The sequence below is a fragment of the Pundamilia nyererei genome, unplaced genomic scaffold, assembly GCF_000239375.1.
Source record: "Pundamilia nyererei isolate P.nyererei 1_Seehausen unplaced genomic scaffold, PunNye1.0 scaffold00021, whole genome shotgun sequence".
In the NCBI taxonomy this organism is placed as follows: domain Eukaryota; kingdom Metazoa; phylum Chordata; class Actinopteri; order Cichliformes; family Cichlidae; genus Pundamilia; species Pundamilia nyererei.
In genome coordinates, this window is record NW_005187422.1 from 1875525 (window position 1) to 1893775 (window position 18251).

General features: G+C 41.8%; 1 protein-coding gene across 1 annotated transcript in view; it reads right to left on the reverse strand.

The window, feature by feature from the left end:
- Positions 1 to 256: 256 nt before the first annotated feature.
- Positions 257 to 18251, reverse strand: part of LOC102211178 (band 4.1-like protein 1) — a 93705-nt gene continuing 75710 nt past the window's right edge. Inside the window, exons 15-25 of the mRNA XM_013909222.1 lie at positions 16968 to 17117; positions 15734 to 15820; positions 12684 to 14087; positions 10815 to 10865; positions 9870 to 10229; positions 9314 to 9442; positions 5364 to 5423; positions 4095 to 4190; positions 3481 to 3561; positions 3275 to 3391; positions 257 to 1584 (exon numbers count right to left, since the gene is read on the reverse strand). Coding sequence (XP_013764676.1) covers positions 1579 to 1584; positions 3275 to 3391; positions 3481 to 3561; positions 4095 to 4190; positions 5364 to 5423; positions 9314 to 9442; positions 9870 to 10229; positions 10815 to 10865; positions 12684 to 14087; positions 15734 to 15820; positions 16968 to 17117 — 2541 coding nt within the window. The 3' untranslated portion in view covers positions 257 to 1578. The remainder of the gene's footprint in view (positions 1585 to 3274; positions 3392 to 3480; positions 3562 to 4094; positions 4191 to 5363; positions 5424 to 9313; positions 9443 to 9869; positions 10230 to 10814; positions 10866 to 12683; positions 14088 to 15733; positions 15821 to 16967; positions 17118 to 18251) is intronic.

The window sequence follows — 18251 nt, forward strand, 5'->3', positions numbered from 1 at the left end:
CATATCATAATTATCTTGATAGCAATATTATGTCAATAAGTAAAAAAGGTTTTTGACAATTTAATGATGATAGCAATAATGCTAGTGTTTAAATTTTACCATAGCTGTTAAATCAGAGTAGTGATTTTTTTGCAAAAAAGAAAGTCAAAGTACAAAGTACAGAGATGACAAAAGTCTAACTATAACTGTACAAATACACAAAAAAGAGCAATTACATGAATATTTATGCTGTTATAATATGTGCATCGCTAACGCTATTAATATTTTTTAAATATCCCACCGCTTATGCACAGTTATTACGATACTGCTAACGTCGATTTTGTAGTTTGGGCTTGTTAAGCTCTTTAAACGTGGCCAACATTAGTAAATCGCAGCTGGTGGCTGTGATGTCAACATTGGCTTTTTGCAGCCCAACTTTACAATCTGGAAAACCAGCTCTAAGTTTGGAGCCAGTTGGTTACAGCTCTGTCAGGGAGAATTTACAGCATGTTCACACATAAAGGCTGAAATGTCCAAAAACACAAGAGTGTCAAACAAACTCTGTTTCCCAATGGAAGTCAGTAAAGCAAGTAAGGAAAAAAGAAGTAAATATATATCACAAATAGAATATTATTTATATTTAAAATTTCCTCTGAAAACCCTAAAACTGTGACCAGCATCTCTTTGTGTTGGTGGTGAGCTGACAGCAAAACAATAACAGTGAAGCTGGACGAGGACAGTGATGCTTGTGTGTTGAAGACTGGGACCAGTTCCAGCTGTCCTCTGAACAGTTAGTACAGTCTGTCCACCATTCATTGGCCTCATGTATTTTACACTTTCTCAACGGTCCTCATCCCCACTTCTCCGGGCTTCCAAAGGCGGACATATTCATGTGTGTATTTTTGTTTTGTTTTCATTCCCCCTGCTATTTTTAATTGAATCATGCAGATTATAATCTTCTGATATTATACATATTTCATAAACAAGCAAACACTGAACATAAATTAGATCCTCTATAGATAAAAATGTAAAAAGCTAATAAGACAGCAGTTGATTATACTGAAGGTGGCATGGCTAGGAGATGGCCAACAAGCAAAAAAGGCTGGCTCTTGCCACTTGGCACCTCCCCATCCCTACCCATGCTACCAGCATTGTCCCCATACTTTCTCCCACCCCTCCTTTTCTCTAATAATAACAGCAGCACGGGATAGACGTGTGACCCTTAAACACAAACTGTGAGAGGTGACACCTCACTGGTTCAAACGAGCCAAAACATGTTACATTAAATAATATGGAAGAAATGTGAGAAATCTTCCAATCGAAGATTTTTCCTCTTTCCACTAGAGGGTGGAGGGCTGGGATCGGCCGGGACGGGATGGGAAGCCGGGTCAGATCAGAGGCCAGTCACAGTTGGTACGTCTAAAGGGAAAGGAGTGGAGGTCTACTGCTTCGTGGAACGCAGTCTGTTGTCGTGTTGGTGTGTACACAGTGGGGTAGAAAGTCCTCTTATCAGGTTGGTGGCATACTGCAGGGCGGGGCCGGAGACACACAGCTGGAGGATCCTCTCCTGTCCCCCGTCTCAGGAGCCACCATGTTCAATCAGGACTGCAACCACATGACAACACATACATAAAAAGATGTTTCGTGCTCGTGAGCATGCATAAATCTGTTTTTCTTCTCTTTCTTCTCATTTTTTTGTGCCATGTGTAGTCACTCTACATTAATACACTAATTTTGCATCTTTGTAGGATTCGTCTCTCCTTTTTGTTCATTTAAGATGTCTTTATAATGGTTTTGTATCTTACTACATCCCACAGAGAGCTGAGCCCTTTTTCCACGGAGAACGTTTTACAAACTGACTTTTTTGGTTCCAGAACAGCCGATCAGTGTTACTTCAATCAGCTCTGAGTTCAATCACCCTCAGTCCATATGAGTAGACAAAGAACACCATTATCAATGGTGCTACAATACCAAGAGTCACCATAGCATTTATTAAGTATTTTTATCCAGTCATGGCAGAAATAATCTATGAGTTTGACAGAAAATAATCTACTTTAGTGTTCCCCAGTATAACCATTTACAACTTCATCTAATATCAGCCTTCACTGATAGATGATGCCTTCCTATCTGTATAGCACAGCCATAAATACCAAGAGTTAAATAATAGTATCAAATTTAACAACAAAAAATAAAATAAAAAACAGGACAGGCAATATTTTAGTATAGTTTTCGGAGGATGGGCCATTTTCCATAAGGAATACAGATCATGTTGGGACCGAATAACCCACTATGAAGAGATCCAAACAGACCCAGACAGGATGAACTGGCAAATAACAGTCCAACTGGATGTGGAGCTGATCTGGTTTGAATCTCTAATCCTTATCTGTTTTAGGACTCAGTACTCTGACCTGTTTGCTGAGCCAGAAAAGCTGAGATTCCATCATCTGAGGGTTAACATACTCAGAGGTGATAACAGTGATTCCTGGAAGAGGCTGGAGGTACATTTTCATCTCATTTGAGCTATTTTGCTTTCTTTTTGCATCTATTCTAGTTCCATTTGTTGGATAATGTTCTGCATCTTTTGTAGGCATCGGGTTTATTACTCTTTTCTTCTCAATTAATATTTATTGTATAGTTAGATGTTTTGTATCTGTATGTAATATCTTTCTTTCTGTTGGTTGACATTTTGCATCCCTATGTTACTCATGGTTATTATGCACATCATTTAGCAGTCAATTTATGTCTTTGTATATCTTTTTGTGCATATTTTTCATTCTCTATAGTAATTTGGAACAGTTTTGCATCATTTTGTTTTCATTTCTCCTTTGTAATGTGTGTGCATCTCTGGCAAGTCTAAACCACTTTGTATCTTCTTGGTCATTTGGTCTGAATCTGTAGTTGCATTATTATGTAGGTACTTGGCATTTCTTTAAGGTCATTTTTCATCCTTCTATAGTCCAGTTACATCTTTACAATAATTTTTTAATATATAGTTATTGTCATTGGGCATCCCTCTGTAATCATCTGTTATCTCCTGTGTAGTTATTTTGTATCTCATTTTGATGTCTAGTTGCTTTATTTCTCTCGGCAGTCATTTCCCAACTGTTTATAATTGTTTTGCATTTCTTTGGATTAGCTTTGCAGCTAGGCGGCCCTCTGTACTTGTTCTGTGTTTTGTAATCATTTGGTTAACTTTCCAACAAAAAACCTTGAGTCTAAGCATAGGCTCTGTGCCTGTCAAGTGCTTGAAGCAATCCTTAAAAAGTACAGAGTTCTTGTAACAAGAGATATTTACCTCTGCTTTCTGTTGTAGCTCCTCAGTAGGCGACTCTGTTTCCCTGATAACTACTGCTTTTGTCACCAGCATGTCAGGATGCTGCTGCTTTGCCTCTTGGATTGCCATGGCAAGTGCCTGGGGACATAAAAACCATCAACGCGTGTGTCGTAACCCTCTCATCCGAACATTGCTTTGCGAGGGTTTCTGTGAACAGTGTCTCTCACCTGATGTTGGTCCACATCATCATCTCCTGTGATTATAATCCTCTTCTCGATCCTGGTCTCTGAGTAGCCTCCTTTCACAGTCTGTTGAATAAAGAAAGAATGAAATTTAATGAATCATATAAAATGACACACAAGAAAAAGCAGCAGTGTGTTGTTACTGTAGTCTATTTTATCCATGTCCTCCTTCCAATTTACACAGATCCATTCAGTTTATTTAGTGTGAGACTTTTTTAACTGTTAAGTGATATGAAACTGGTGTCCTCTAAAACTAAATGTGTCTTTATGCACTAAAAGTCTTGATAACGTGGAAACACACTGAATCATGTTGTCTAACAGTAATTCAGTCCTAATAGAGCTGCAGGGAATAATGATTTGTATTATTAGTATTCATGTAAAGCCTATCAGAGTCGATCACCTTATCAAAATATATTGTTAACATATTAATTACAGTTTCCTGTTATTAATTAAGAAGTTAAGAAGTTAGGAAAATAAAAACTATTTGATCTTCCACTCCAATGCATCTATAAGGACGGGTAACGCAGACAAAGATGTGATGGCGCTGACCTAATGCTTCGGCCATCAAACTGTAACCATAGGAACTCATGAAGTGTTACCTTGGTAACTTGTGTCGTGGTTGCTGAGGTAACGTTCTCAGCAGTGATGGTCAGCGGGGACACAACAGACTCTCTCCCCTGGGTGCTGGCTTTTACCTGCAGCACAGTCATTAGAGAGCAGTTATACACAAATAGACGAAGCTAACAGCAAAAACATGCTCGGACACAACGTGTACCGCTCTGCCAGCCTTGGGGGGTCTCGGCCTCCTGGGATCTAAATCAAAGATCTGAAATCTGTTAACTGTTATCAGAGTTTCTGTGCACCACATGCCCTGGTCAACAAAACTCTCTTTATCAGCTGTTGGTAATAATACAAGCCACTGACAATGCTGATGTGTGCAGCAACAATTTGCTTTCTCTGCGTTATAAAAAAAAAACTTCACTAACAGCTGTTCTTGTAATGATTTCCCATAGAAGTACATTCTTTGTAGCTTTGCGCCTAATAAACCAGTGAGTCTCATCATAGTGGACTGTGCATAACAACAAAAATCAGCTCCACTGTCTTGAATGACAGTTGGCAACAGCAGTCCTTGTTCTGCTCTGCAACGCCGCTGCACCTGCTGCAGGTACTCCAGCAATTAGATTTCCAGAGCAGAACTTAAAGTTGCTAGCTATAGCCACACCGGTAAGAAAGCGTGAGATGGGATGTGTCAGTGGTAACCGATTAGCAACAACTGAACTTTCAAAATAAGAGCCAGAAAATTCGTCACTAGTACACTGATCACATTTTTCACACCAATAAACAAAAAGATTGCACAATATGCTTGCATGGCTTGTAAAGACAAGGGGACGATGAACACAACTGTTAGTTCTATTAATGAACTCTAATGTTTCGTTTCATCACATCAAGTGAGACATGCTGATTGGTCATACAGCCTTGAGCAGTTGTTTTAGTACTTGGCCACATATTTAAAACATCAAGCAAAACTCTAAGTTTAGCATTTTCAGGACTTTGACTTGGACAGAAATATAATGAGCATCAAGAAAAAACAGCTATCACTGCTGGTAGAATGGAAATGTTGGAATCAACAGACTATATTACAAAGAAACACGTGAAGATATCTGAATGTGGTCCTGCAAACAGCTGCCTCGTGTAACATTATTCATTTCTACAGTCGTTCAACAGGATATGAAAGTTCAACGCAAGAAGAGAGGAAATCAGTGGACAAATCGCTAGGGTTTCTCACTGTGCACACACACACACACACACACACACACACACACACACACACACGTACTGTCCCTTTGCTCCTCATCAAAGATACTTACAGGAGAGCCATTTTCTTTGACGGCAGCAGGAGCCTCCTGTGGACTGACGACTCCATAGTTCTGAAAAAGAGGAAATGGCCCTTATTAACAGTCTTTAATGAGCTTTTTAAATACGATCTGTGATCGCACAAAGAAGCATTAGTGCATATTTAAAATAGAATAGTGTGGTTTTGTTCTCTGCTAATTGTAGTGGATTTAACATTGCACTTTGAGGAGTTTGATTTTACTTCCTTTTTCATAGAGTTTACATTTCAATTTTTCACATTTACATTTTGAACCACCCCTGTTATAGAGACAACATACATATGATGAAATGAGGCCGTTCATTCTGACACACTACAGCAGGAACATAATGGTCATATTCAAAAACCTGAATTAAGGCTGCTCCTCAGTTAATGACAATGCCAGGGCTGGACCTCCACAACAGACATTTTGGCATGTCAAACAGGACAAGCGGCTATAAACAACATAATGAGCACCGTCGCTGAGCTGCTTCATGGTGTCACTGCTGTTTGGACAATTTATTCTAATTTGTTTCATCTGTTTTTCCTGTCGAGTCAAAAAGACCTGCTGTTAATGCTGCCTTACTGTCTTTATTTATTTATGTCATTAGATACAGTGAAAGCGATCTAAAGCACATCACACGTGTCTGCTGGTGAAGTTCTGCTGTTTATCTCTGTTTATCTCTACACTGACTCGTTAAAAAGTCTCACTTTAAAGAAAGTGATGAGGACTGATTTACTGCTCCATCAAATCCAAGTCAACAGTGTTTGTGCTGACAGCATCCATTTCATCATGGATATATACAAGGTAATATATCGAAATAAGAACACCAACCTCTGTACACCCCTGTACTCAAACAGTACATATGGATACAGTAAAGGTAATATAAGTACAGCAGTGTGCTCAGAAACAAGTATTGCTTTGGCATTTTAGCAAGAATAACTATTTTGTGCAGGACTTTTGTATAAAAGGTGAAGTTTTTCACTCTTCTATGCAAAATCAGATATTTGAGGGATTTTATTAAATGTATTAAATGTACAACGGTTCAATGGGACTTCAAAGTGAGCTTTTCACGAGCTTTTCATTCTTCATTCGAGGGCATCTCTTGGTAGAATTGCTAGTGCGTTCAAGATTATTGTCTCACTGAAAGGTCTCGTTCCTTTTTAAGGTCAGCTCAGGTAAATTACAATGTCTTCCAGCAGACATGAATCAGCTAGCAGCTAAATGCTAGCTGCCCAGTCCTTGATGTCACCAAAGTGACGATATTTTCCATCACCATATTTGGATGGCATGAGAAGCAAGTGGTTAAATAAAAACCGAAATTTGATTCCTTTATCCAGCAGATTGTTCAAAAAGAACAGCAAACACATTTTCCCCAGGAACCTCCCAGTCGCGTTGAATAATTCTTTGTGCCGCAGAAAGTGCTAGAAACATTCCTCAGAGATTTACATGCCAGCATCATCCAGTAGCTGCATGTCCTTGACTTCCTGTTCCACCACATCGCGAAGGTGTTCCATGGGATTGAGATCATGTGACTGTGGAGGGCATTTGAGTACAACAGACTCATGATGAAGTCATGTTGGTGTGCATGGTGCACTATCCTGCTGAAATGCAGCCATCAGAAGATGTGGACATGGCCAGCAAAAATACTCCGGTAGCCATCACACCACCAGCAGCAACTATTCATACAAGGCAGGTTGTATCCATGCTTTCGTGTGGTTTACACTCAATTATGACCCTGCCATGCAAATGTTGCAGACCTGCAGACCAGCAACACTCTTCCAGTTTTTCCAGTGTCCAGTTTTAGTGAGCCTTTAGAAAATGTAGTTTCCTGTTGTTAGCCGATTAGAGTGGCGCTTGGTGTGATCTTCTTCAAGGTTTGATGTGTTGTGCATTCAGAGACACACTTCTGCACACCTTGCTTTGAAGGACTTTGTGTAGAGAACTGCCGTTTATTGGATAGTTACTCTCTTTTGGACCTTTCCCGGTAAACCCAAAGGATGGTGGTGCAGGAAAATCTAAGCAGATCAATAGTTTCTGAAATACTCAACAACCATGCCACATTCAGAGTCACTTAAATTACTAGACAGTCAAGATGCTAACCTTGTCAAATTTGTAGTTGCTGCTACGTGATTGGCTGATTATTTTTATTATTATGCATCAGCAAGCAGTGGAAGAGGTGTACCTATTAAAGTGTGAGTGTATATACACCCTGTTTGTAACAGCAGACTCATAAACCAAGAGTTTACTCAGAAAACAGTCTCCTCTTTGGTGTAATTTACTGGAATGGAAGTATAACCCACCAGCAGGAGTTTTTTTTACACTTAAATAATTCATTTATATATATTTTAAATCTTTTTATATCCCTAATGAGACTCATGGGCACCCACAATTAACCAATTTCTCTAGATTTTGTCATTATGGCACTGCAGTAGCAGAGAGAACGTCAGATTAGATAAGCTTAGTCACATCAAGGTTTAGTAATTGGTACTAAACTGGAATGTGAGATTTACTTTTTGATGGTGTCCTAACTATAGCTTTATATCCAAAGTTTTGCATTTGCCTGATTTGTTTTTATTCCTTTAAAATTGTTTTTGTGTGTCATTCATTTCCATTATTGTTCTGCTTTAAAGAGGCTGCTGGTGTATTTTCATAACTATACGTGATGAATTGTTTGTGAAAGCAAAATAAATTGTCCTACAGTGTGGGTGCTTTGCAGACAGCTGGAACGGAGCAGCTGCTGAGCCTTTGTGCTTTTGTTTAGAACCCAAGCTCAACAGACAAAGCATGTCTCCCTCTGCTGGCTGTGCAGTGTCACTGCTGAGGATCTGTGTCTGCCCACGAATGACGTCAGTTTGCCTGAGACGCATACATGCACACTCTGTACTGTGGCTTTCTCTGACATCTTTGAAAATGTGACTCAACGCTGATGTGGCACTTCAAAGGCACCCTCTCTACATCATCGCCTGAGTTCATCCACACTATTAGCTGAATGGCTAAAGAGCCCAGCAATGATTACATTTTAATAAGGCTCCTGTGGGACAGCCAGCCGGCACTCAAATCTCTGCCTCCGGAGATGAATGGGATTCGCACCTGCTTTCATCATCCTCATTAATACACTGTCAATACTTTAATCACTTCATAATGATGCTATTATTCCATCCGTGTCTGGGGAATATGGCCATCATGTCACTGCAGCTCAAAGAAGACGCTTTTTCCTCTAATCAAGCTCTGTACAAATAAGAAATTCTTAATCGCGAGTCACTTTGATGGCGACTGTTGGAACTGATCCTCATTTCCTCTTTCTGCCAGTCCCGTAGCCCTAATTCTTTAGCACTCACCTATAAGTATTTAAAGCACTCATCATATTCAACCCAACATTTCCTAAAGAAGTTAAAAAAAGTAAATACTTTGTCAATTTGGGAAAACAAATCTTCATCTTGTTGATGAGTTAGAGGAATAGATAGCAAGCCAAGCTCAGTCTAGAGCGTTCAGGCACATCCAAAGCCCAGTATCTAACATGTTGTAAGTTAAAGCTGTGCAAATAAATACGTGTAAAGCCAACAGCACCTTCCATGCTGAGTGGCATGGAGGTTCTTGTAAAAAAACAAACAAACCCTAAAATTGTACATTTTAAAGCAAAGATTAATTTTTACACTTTAGAGGTGCAGGTCGGTGGATTATGCTGCTTTGTACACAGTCAGGACTAGGGATGGGTATCGAAAACCGGTTCTTGTTGAGAACCGGTCCCCACTGTTTCAATTCCTTGGAATTGTTTGTCATTTTTGCAAACGATTCCCTTATCGATTCCAGTCGCCCCGAATGACGTCACCACGTTGCGGAGCGTCATTTACCTGGCAGGAAACATGGCGGCTCAAACGCTCACACGCACACACCTCACACAGACTATAGTGCTGTTGTTTCTACTGCTTTTGCGTTCGGTTTACCTGTGAAGAGACATTAACGACGTTGGCGTGGGCTTCCGATCCATTTGTGTGCGTCTCCGTCTTGCTGTCGGCTCTTTTCAGCTTGTGGGCCACGCTCACCGTGTTGGGGTCTTTCTTTGCCACGGGAGGCTGCATCAAACACAAACAGTACAATACAGTCAAAGAGCAGCAAGCGATTTGCTCACAGCAAGTCGCCTGAAGACTTCAGACCCATTCTTGTAAGCAGCATATTAAACAAAAGAAAGCAACCGAGCGATGTTAACTTACAGGAACAAACTGTGAAATGCATTTTTATTAGTCTGGATGACAACGTGCAAGAGGTGCAATAAATTCAAAGAAACACCAACAAAAATAAAATGGGTGAATTACAATTAATACATAAGAATGAGTAGAACAAAAACTGAACACAATAAGGAATCAACAAAATTTAAGGAACACATCATGGTCCAAAAATAAATAAAAAATACAGCAGGGGGCTACTGAAGTCCAGCCAGGCAGGGTGAAGCCAGTGGGTGATGATGGCGATGAATACGTATAAATGCGTTCATCTGTCTACCTCATGATGCATTCCCTCCTCAGGAAGCCTCTCCTCTATGGGAGACTTGTCCCGGGAGCCCATTAGACGGGCAGAGTAGAACCTGGAGGTCTCCTCAAAGTCCTCCCGGCCCACCTCAGGCTGTCGCTCCCTCTCTCCCAGTTCGGGCACACCCTTAGAAAAGTCCTCGAGGCCCGAGTGGAGGTCAGTGATGACAGTGAAGTCGACCTCGGCCTCCAGGCTGGACGTGGAGCTGACCGTCATGCTGGAACACTTGCGTTCGATGCCCAGGTGGGTTTCCTTCATGCATGCCACGGTGTCTCGTTCCTGCTCCTCCTCCGAGGCTATGCTCGGCTGAGGCCTCCTCTCCCCAAACTCCTTCTGGTGCAGGTACAGACACAGGATCAAAACTCTGGCATCGCACAGCTACAATGTTTTGAATGGAGATGGCAAGAAATGGGAATCATCGGTGTTATGGAAGCAACTTGCTACTCAAGCTAGCCATTATCCATTAGTTTGCAAATTCCTGTTGAAGACCCTGAGAGGAAAGTTTTTTGCCATTGCATCCTTGACGTTTTGACAGTGAATGTGATGAGGGCTGGACCTAACTCCAAAAAAACCCAACCTGGCTTCAGACATAATGGTGTGCATATTCCATCTAGCTCCAACTACCTAGCTACCTAATAAACTAGCTACAATATGTTTCCTTAAACAGCTAGCTTACTAACAATAGCAATGCAACAGCTAGTCTTCTGCTAATATAAACACACAACTTTTCTTGTATCCAAAGCTCTGACAATCCACTTACAGACTCACTCTTGTTTTGGTAAAAGTAGCAACTTGAACGTCACATACATTGATAACAGGTAGTAAAAGCTGCAGTCAGCTATGAGACATGCATCAAGGGAGGAAAAGAGAAAAATGGACAGAGGATATGAAGGGTCGGTTCAAATACAAATGAATAACCTTGAAGTCAGCAAATGGCTCTTCATATATAGCAGGAGTAGAGACAGGCTCCTGCAGAGGGAAGCAGAGGAAAGAGCAGAGAGAGGATCTCAGGGTTAGCACAAGCTGGAGTGGAGTGTGGACTGACTGACACAGCAGTGATTGACTGGGGTCTGAAGATATGAGCCCAGTGGGGTTCTGTGCACAAAATATTGCAGCGTAAACCTAAACTGGGATCCTGAAGGGTCCAAATGTAAATACAAAACACAAACACACTAGTAAGTTTGTGCTATTAACTCAAACCCAAGTTTAGGTGAGAAATTCAGCCAGACCCAATTCAAGCCCGCTGGTTCTGACCAGTCAGATCCAGTCAGGTTCAGAATGGATACCAGCACAAATTTCAAGGACTGCTCTACAGTGACAAAAGCAAACAGCAGTAGAAGTTTAGAGGACAGAAAAGCAACCACGATATCTACAGCCATTTGTTGTAGTTAGCAGAGGCAGGGCAAGAAAATCATGCACTTTGTATAACGAGCAGGTTTCTGGTAGTAAGAGCAGCCACTCATCCACTAACTGAGAAAGTGTTGCAATGGTTCACCGTGAATTTAAACACAAATACAGTCAAATGATGTTGTTACATTTCTGATTAAAAAAATTTAAAAAAAAAGGTGCCACGATGCATTTCAAAACCTGTCAAAATGACTGGGAGAGTGGGTCCACGTGTTTGGAGGAGCACCTTAATATTTTCCCAGCCCCCCCCCTCTCCCACTTCAATCAGATCTTAATGTGATTGTCACTCGCCAGTGAGGTCTGTTCGCACACTGAGAGCTACGCAACACCTCTCTCCTCATGCCTGTTTAATCCAATATATGCAAGAGCTTGACTCAGATGAAAAGGTGGGGAATGATGAAAGCTGTCATGTCTATTCACTCCAAATTCCTTTCATTCCGGTGCCAAACACGTGCAAGCTCCCAATGATACCAACAGTGAAATGAAAGCAGCAAATCTGACTGTGTCAGGCACTGAGCTGTGGTGTCTGTTTGCTTGCTGCCTGCTGGGCTTTCACAGTTGGAGGAACTGGTGTGTTTAGAACACCGCTGGGCTTTCAATCCAGGTGAGGGTAAATGGAAATAATGCAACGCATGATTTCTGATTTATTACCACCCATGTGACGGATCCAGCGACAGTTTGTAAATTCCGAGTAGTTTTTTTTAAGGGTTATCAGTTTGATGTGGTTCCTCAATCTTTTGCGCACAAACCAATTCTATACTCCATTTATCTCTAATTTTGGAAGATATTAGCTCTCTAACAAAGTAATGGATGACAGTACACCCCCACGCTCTCCTTTCACAAATGAGTGATTTAATTTCTAACGTTCATATGCAATAAATCGTTTATTTTGTATTTCCAGCTTGGAAATGACATGGAGATGAGGATAAATCATCGGAGCGGCGGTAATATGTGAGTCTGCTGCCCTCTGACAGAGAACAATGTGAGCTGGGAGGAAATTTCAGGTTCAGCAGCTGAAAAAGATGAACCAAAACACCGAAACATGACTTTTTTTTTTTGCGTGTGTGTGTGTTTAAACTTTCACAGCCAGTGTTGAGCTGTACAGATTTGCCAGACAGTGTGGTGCATGTCAAAAGGCAATGGGAGGGGGGGATAAACTGGACTGCCTTATGGGAAAATGTCCACACTTTGACTGCCACAAGACAGAGCAGAGGTACGGCTCCGCCTGCTCTTCATGCAGGCACGAACAAGGCAAGATGGATGAGTGTTTCAAGTCATTGAAAACGTAGAAAAAAGAATAATGGCGTGCTCATGCTGAAGTCTGTCTGAAGCTCATGCTTTGTTTCCAATGACTGAATAGCAGATGCCAAGAGGAGTTACCGAGTGTCTCTTTTTGGCCGCGTCCAGGCTCGGCTCCCTGCTGGCGTTTCTGCTGTTCCGGAGTATTAGCACGGACTCTCTCGCCTTCTGTGTTTTCACCGGCGGCGCTGGAGGGGCCATTTTGGGAAGCCCTGAAACCTTTGAGCTGAACGACTGGCTCTCCGCGAACACTCTACCACACTGAAAGCTATCATCTGGATGCTCGATTTTAGCAACGCCCTCCAGATCTGACGCGAACGCTGGATGAAAGTTGGAACCGTCGGTCCAGCTGAGGTCTGAGGATCCCTCCGGAGAGCCAACCGACCACCGGTATTCTCTTCTGATCCCCCGTCTTGGATCGTCCTGTCCCGTATGGTCCCTTTCGTCCTTGGACGTGACGCTCTTCGAACGCTCCGGCTTGAGAGGAACAATCCTGGTTAGTTCCGACTGGTAGCTGCTGCCTGACAGTCGGTGGAGAGACGTCCTCTGACCTCTGTCGCCCAAGAAACCCTCAACATCCTCTCCTCCAGAGCTACTGACCTTCCGTTCATGTGTCCTGACCTGTCGTAGTTTAACCTCTGCTAACTCTTTGTTGTCAATGAAGCCTTTCCCTCGCATCTTCAGCACACACTCTCCTTTAGACCCTGAGAATGAGCCATCATGCTCTATTTTTCCAGGTCCATTCACTGAGCCTAAATCGACATCTGCTGTCCCAACAAGGCTCACTTTTTTCTTTACCTGCTCTGCTCCTTGGGTGGAGACCTCCCTGCTTTCTCCAACTAATTTACCCTCTTGTTTGCCGTCTTTATAGACCCTGACCAGCTGATCCTTTTCTAAACCCTGATCATCTTTCATCGTTGCGACTGGGGGCGACTCGCAATGATTTCCTCTCTTCGGTGCTGTTTCTGAGTTGTTGTCTGAGTCCGAGCCCTCGTTTTCATCTTCGGTGGAATCGCTTCCTCCTTTCCTGTAGACGAGCTCTGTGGGCATTCCCAGGTTTAAGCTCTGGGGTCTCCTCTTTTTCCTCGGTTTAGAAGCCGTGCGCTCCTTCATGTGCCTCAAGCCCGGGGCTGCATCGCTGTTCGCCTCAGGGTCTGAGGCTCGAGCTGGTTTGCTTTGAGATTTGTCTTGAAACGAGTCGGCATTCTCAGATAATTGGATCACAAAACGTCGAGGCTCAGAGCATACATCTGCCTCTCTGGACGATTTTGTTGATGGAAACTCATCAATATGGCTTTTCATTTCTTTTCTGTCATACCCTGCTACCTCCTTATGCATCATCTTGCTAACGTCTATCTCTTTTTCCAGACCCTTTTTCTCCCATGAGGAATCAGGTGTGAGAGATTTGTTCTTTTCTTCTGCCTTCCAGTCATGGTCTTGTTGATAAGGTTCTTGTTTTTCAATCAATACCCACTCCTCAGAGCCCTACATGTTGGTATAGATTAAACACAGTTAGACAAGCACAGCTACTGCAAACAATCAAATCTAGACAAGGACTTCAATCCAAGAAAAGGGCCCAAAATGTACATATTGGAGTTATAGTGAACATTGGTATTACCTATTCAATATGCATTTCTTTAAAACGGTAAACAAATCACCACCCGAGCACCATGGGCAGACCTTTGTGCTGAATCGGGTCAGCTGGTCTTGACATTTATTTAACCCAAAAACAGTCATTGAAATTGCGCTGAGTTTAATTTGATTTAGTCTAAATTTAGTCCAAAATGGATCTCCCATTGGGATCACATGTAACCCTGATAGACTCACATCAGACACTGCAGAAACCTGTTGAAAAGATGTAAAGTAATAACAATAATATTCATTTAAAAAGACAAACTTATCAGATGTTGCTACAAATTGTCTTTCAGGCTGTTGAAAAGCCTCATCTTTTGATATACTCCCACTAAATCTACAAAACATCACATTTATTAGCTGAACAAACGAGTTTAGTCGTTTTTTTATGTTTAACAACTAATTCTGGGCAAATTTAGACTTTTTTCAAAGGAGTAAAAAAATGGCTGACTGAGGGACTTTGGAGGAATTTAACATAAACAAGGCCGTTTTTAGAAGTGTGGCAAAAATTAAAAATAAAACTTTATGAAACACAAAACTCTAGTGAGTGTAGCATAAAACACCCGCACCATAGCTTGGATACAATAACTTCTAAAGGCTCAGTGCCTTTGCTAAGTCTAAGTCAGACTAGGATAGTTGAATAGGGCAAACTCACTGGCTTTATATTGCCAGTGAGTCATTACAGACTCTAACACCATGATAGCATTAGTACAAAATATAAGCCCTTCTTTCCTTTTTGAGTGCCACTAGTCAGAGCAGGTGTTGCTGATTGTTACCAGGGCAACATCAGTAAGAGGCTCGAGTCCGACAGGGGGTCGTTTTTTGTGGCTGTAAATGACTCGGTATTTATTTTTCTGAAACAGTCAAACTTACGATAGACTAACTGTGAGTAAAATGAAGACACGTCTAACTCTACAGACTAGTCTAATGTTTCTTTGTGGACTGCTCCTCAGTCCTGCTCTGTGTTTTAGGGCACAATGTTTAGGCGCTATTACAGTCCAGACAGTATAAAGGATAGATGTAGCAACCGTGATGTTGGTTGGCAAAGTCCAGTTAGGAAGACTCAAGATGAGCTTTTCCACCATTGCCATCTTGACAAAAATGGGGCAGAGCTGACTGAGAAACCGCACGCTCGTTGCCTGTTGACTTGAGATTGACAGCTCGTTATGCAATACGCATGCGGTCTCATACTACAGGTACTTTTTTTTTATTTCTAAAGGACCGCAAGTCTTTCTGCAGCTACAACTATCATAATCCAGCAGCCTTCAGATAGAATCCAGCTTTAAGGTGCTCCTGCTTTGGCTTTATGCATATCAATTGTAACAGACATTATTATTGAAACAAATTTTTTTGTCATACGTCATAGCAAAGTCATCTTTTCAGCAAGTTTTTGCTGGGTGGGGAAAGACAGCAGTACATAATAGGAATTGCACTGCACCATGCCAATGCTACAAACAGTAAACTGCTTAGTGAAAGAGAAAGAGTGAGAGATGTGCAACCTCGGGTGAAGTCACCAGAGTCTTCTGGACGAAACCCTCAACAGACAGGCTGTTAACAGGTTCCTTTCCCATTGCCCGGCCCACCGACTGACCGAGACGAGGCAGAAAAGAGGGTTTAAAAGAGAGAAGGAAGAACAGCCATTAGAGCAATTCTGTGAGACACAACTTCAAGCAAAAGGCAGAAAGAATCAGTGTTAACAGGATACAAGCGAGTTGTTCTAGCAGAAACTTTTTAATGAACTTCAAACTAAAATCATGCAGCTCCATGTACCTGACAGCCACCAAATCCACATAAGCAAATCTGGAGGCATTTGCAATGCAAAAAGATTTTTTTTTTATTCTGCAACAACATCAAAGAGCTGAGTTTCACTAAATCTCTTGGAAACAGTAAAGAGCAGCAAGACTTTCCCAGCTTTCGAATGTCACTCAAACAGAAACAACCCCGACCTCTGGAATGAAGCACACAGCAGATTACATTTTCTGCCACAGACAACATTTGACATTCTGTGGTTATAATCTGATTGTGGCAGACAGCAGATGAGAGATTGTCTGAAGGCAACTTAGGCACCAGCAAACACTATCCTATCTGAAGAGGCCAATCTCATCTTTAAAAGCCCTATTACCACAATACCATCAAAGCTTGAGAGATTTTGTGATCTAGCATAAAGAAAACGATCTAACTGTTAGGCAATCAGGGGAGAAAAAAACGACTGATGATTAGTTCTCGAGTGCCTCGCATTGAGAAAATCTCAAAAACATCTCGGATCTAATCTCTTCAAGATGTTTCCTTGTGTGCTACTTGTCAGTCATCTTCAAGCACCTCGGAGATATTTAGAGAATTATCCTGGTATTCCAGAGAAAAGGTAGAAAGCAATTCATTACACGGCTGTCCTAAAATAAACAGGGGATTTGTATGTTTGTTTCCGACTGCCATGATATCGGAGACACCTGTTTGAAATGCCTGCAGGGAAAACAGAATCTATCTTCAACAATCACGCTCAATCACTATGTTTCTTTAAATCATATGACCGTGCAGTATCTCTTTAGGCTAATGAAGCAGTTAAAAACCTGCATAACGAGCACGAGAGCGAGAAGTGGAAAGAGGACACTGGCACACGGGAATATCGATGGCCTTTAATGGAATGTCAAGTTTTAGAGGTCGCTAGATTTGAGATATTGGCCATAATGGACCTGAAAGCCCTCCACAGCTCCCCTACCCTCATCCCCCACTCACAGCCTTCTTCTCCGGTGTGCCGGTTGGGGAGGTCGCTGACAGACGCTTCTCGCGGTTCATCAGCTTGCTGTTGGGCTCCCTCAAGGCTCTCTTTAGCTCATTGATGCTGGCCTGGTGCTTCAGCAAGACGTCCTGCGACTTATCCAGAAACTAGAGAAGAGCAGAAGATAACAGTCCATCAGTCTGTCATGAACACCTGAGACTTGTATGGCATGTATGGGAACGTTGTGAGGTAATACTTCATGTACACAGGAGGCCACGCAAACTGCTCGCATTTATGCCAGTTAGAGATTCCGCTAACATTTTGGTCCTTTGTGCTGGTGTTCACTGACATTTAAGATGCTTATTGAAGCTACAGCATGGCTTCAATAAGTTACGACAGAATTAGCTTTCAAAACACGAATGAGCACAACAATCAAGGCACGCACTGCAAAGAGGATGCAAGACAAAATGAATATGAATAATCAATTAATGCCGTTCGCTAATCAAAACTCAGAAAGCTCTCTTTTTGGAAGATTGGACAACAGCTACAGGAAACAAAACAAAACCCATATTCCTTCACCTGCATAAACAGTATTCTGCAGTTCACCTGAAGAAACGGCTGTTCAGAACAGGAACTTATACTGCTTCTAGTGCAACATCCCCTCTTTGAGCTTTTCAGTTCCACTAACAGTATAACAGGTAAATATTTATCTGATAAATGCCCCCTACAGATATAACTGCACCAATCATAACATTATAAACGGTGACAGGTGAAGTGGATAACACTTATTATCTTTTAATCCTGTCACCTGTTAATGGGTGGGATATTTTAGGGAGCAAATTAGCATTTTATCCTTTGGTGCTTTAGAAGCAAGAAAAACAGGCAAGGGTCAGGATCTGAGCAAGTTTGATGACCTTTAAACTGTGATGGACACACCACTGCGTGAGAGGATGTCTAAACGCAGCTATAGTAGGGTGTTCCTGGCCTACAGAGCTCAGTATCTATCAAAAGTGATGGTGAAACGATAAAGGCGATGGGCGGCTAAGGCTCATCGATGCACGTGGGGTCAAAGGCTGTCAACAGACGAGCTACTATAGCTCATACTGCTGAAAAAGTTCATGCTGGTTCTGATAGGTGTCAGAATACAGCAGCATTTTACAATATGAAGTGTTGTTGATGTTTTCAGTGGATGTTACTGTGCTTAAAGTAGAGCTTTGAATGAAGAACTTGTAATACAACCTAAAAATGGAGAACTTGTACCAGCACATTCACTTAAGTCAAGCATCTGAGTGCTTTTCCCA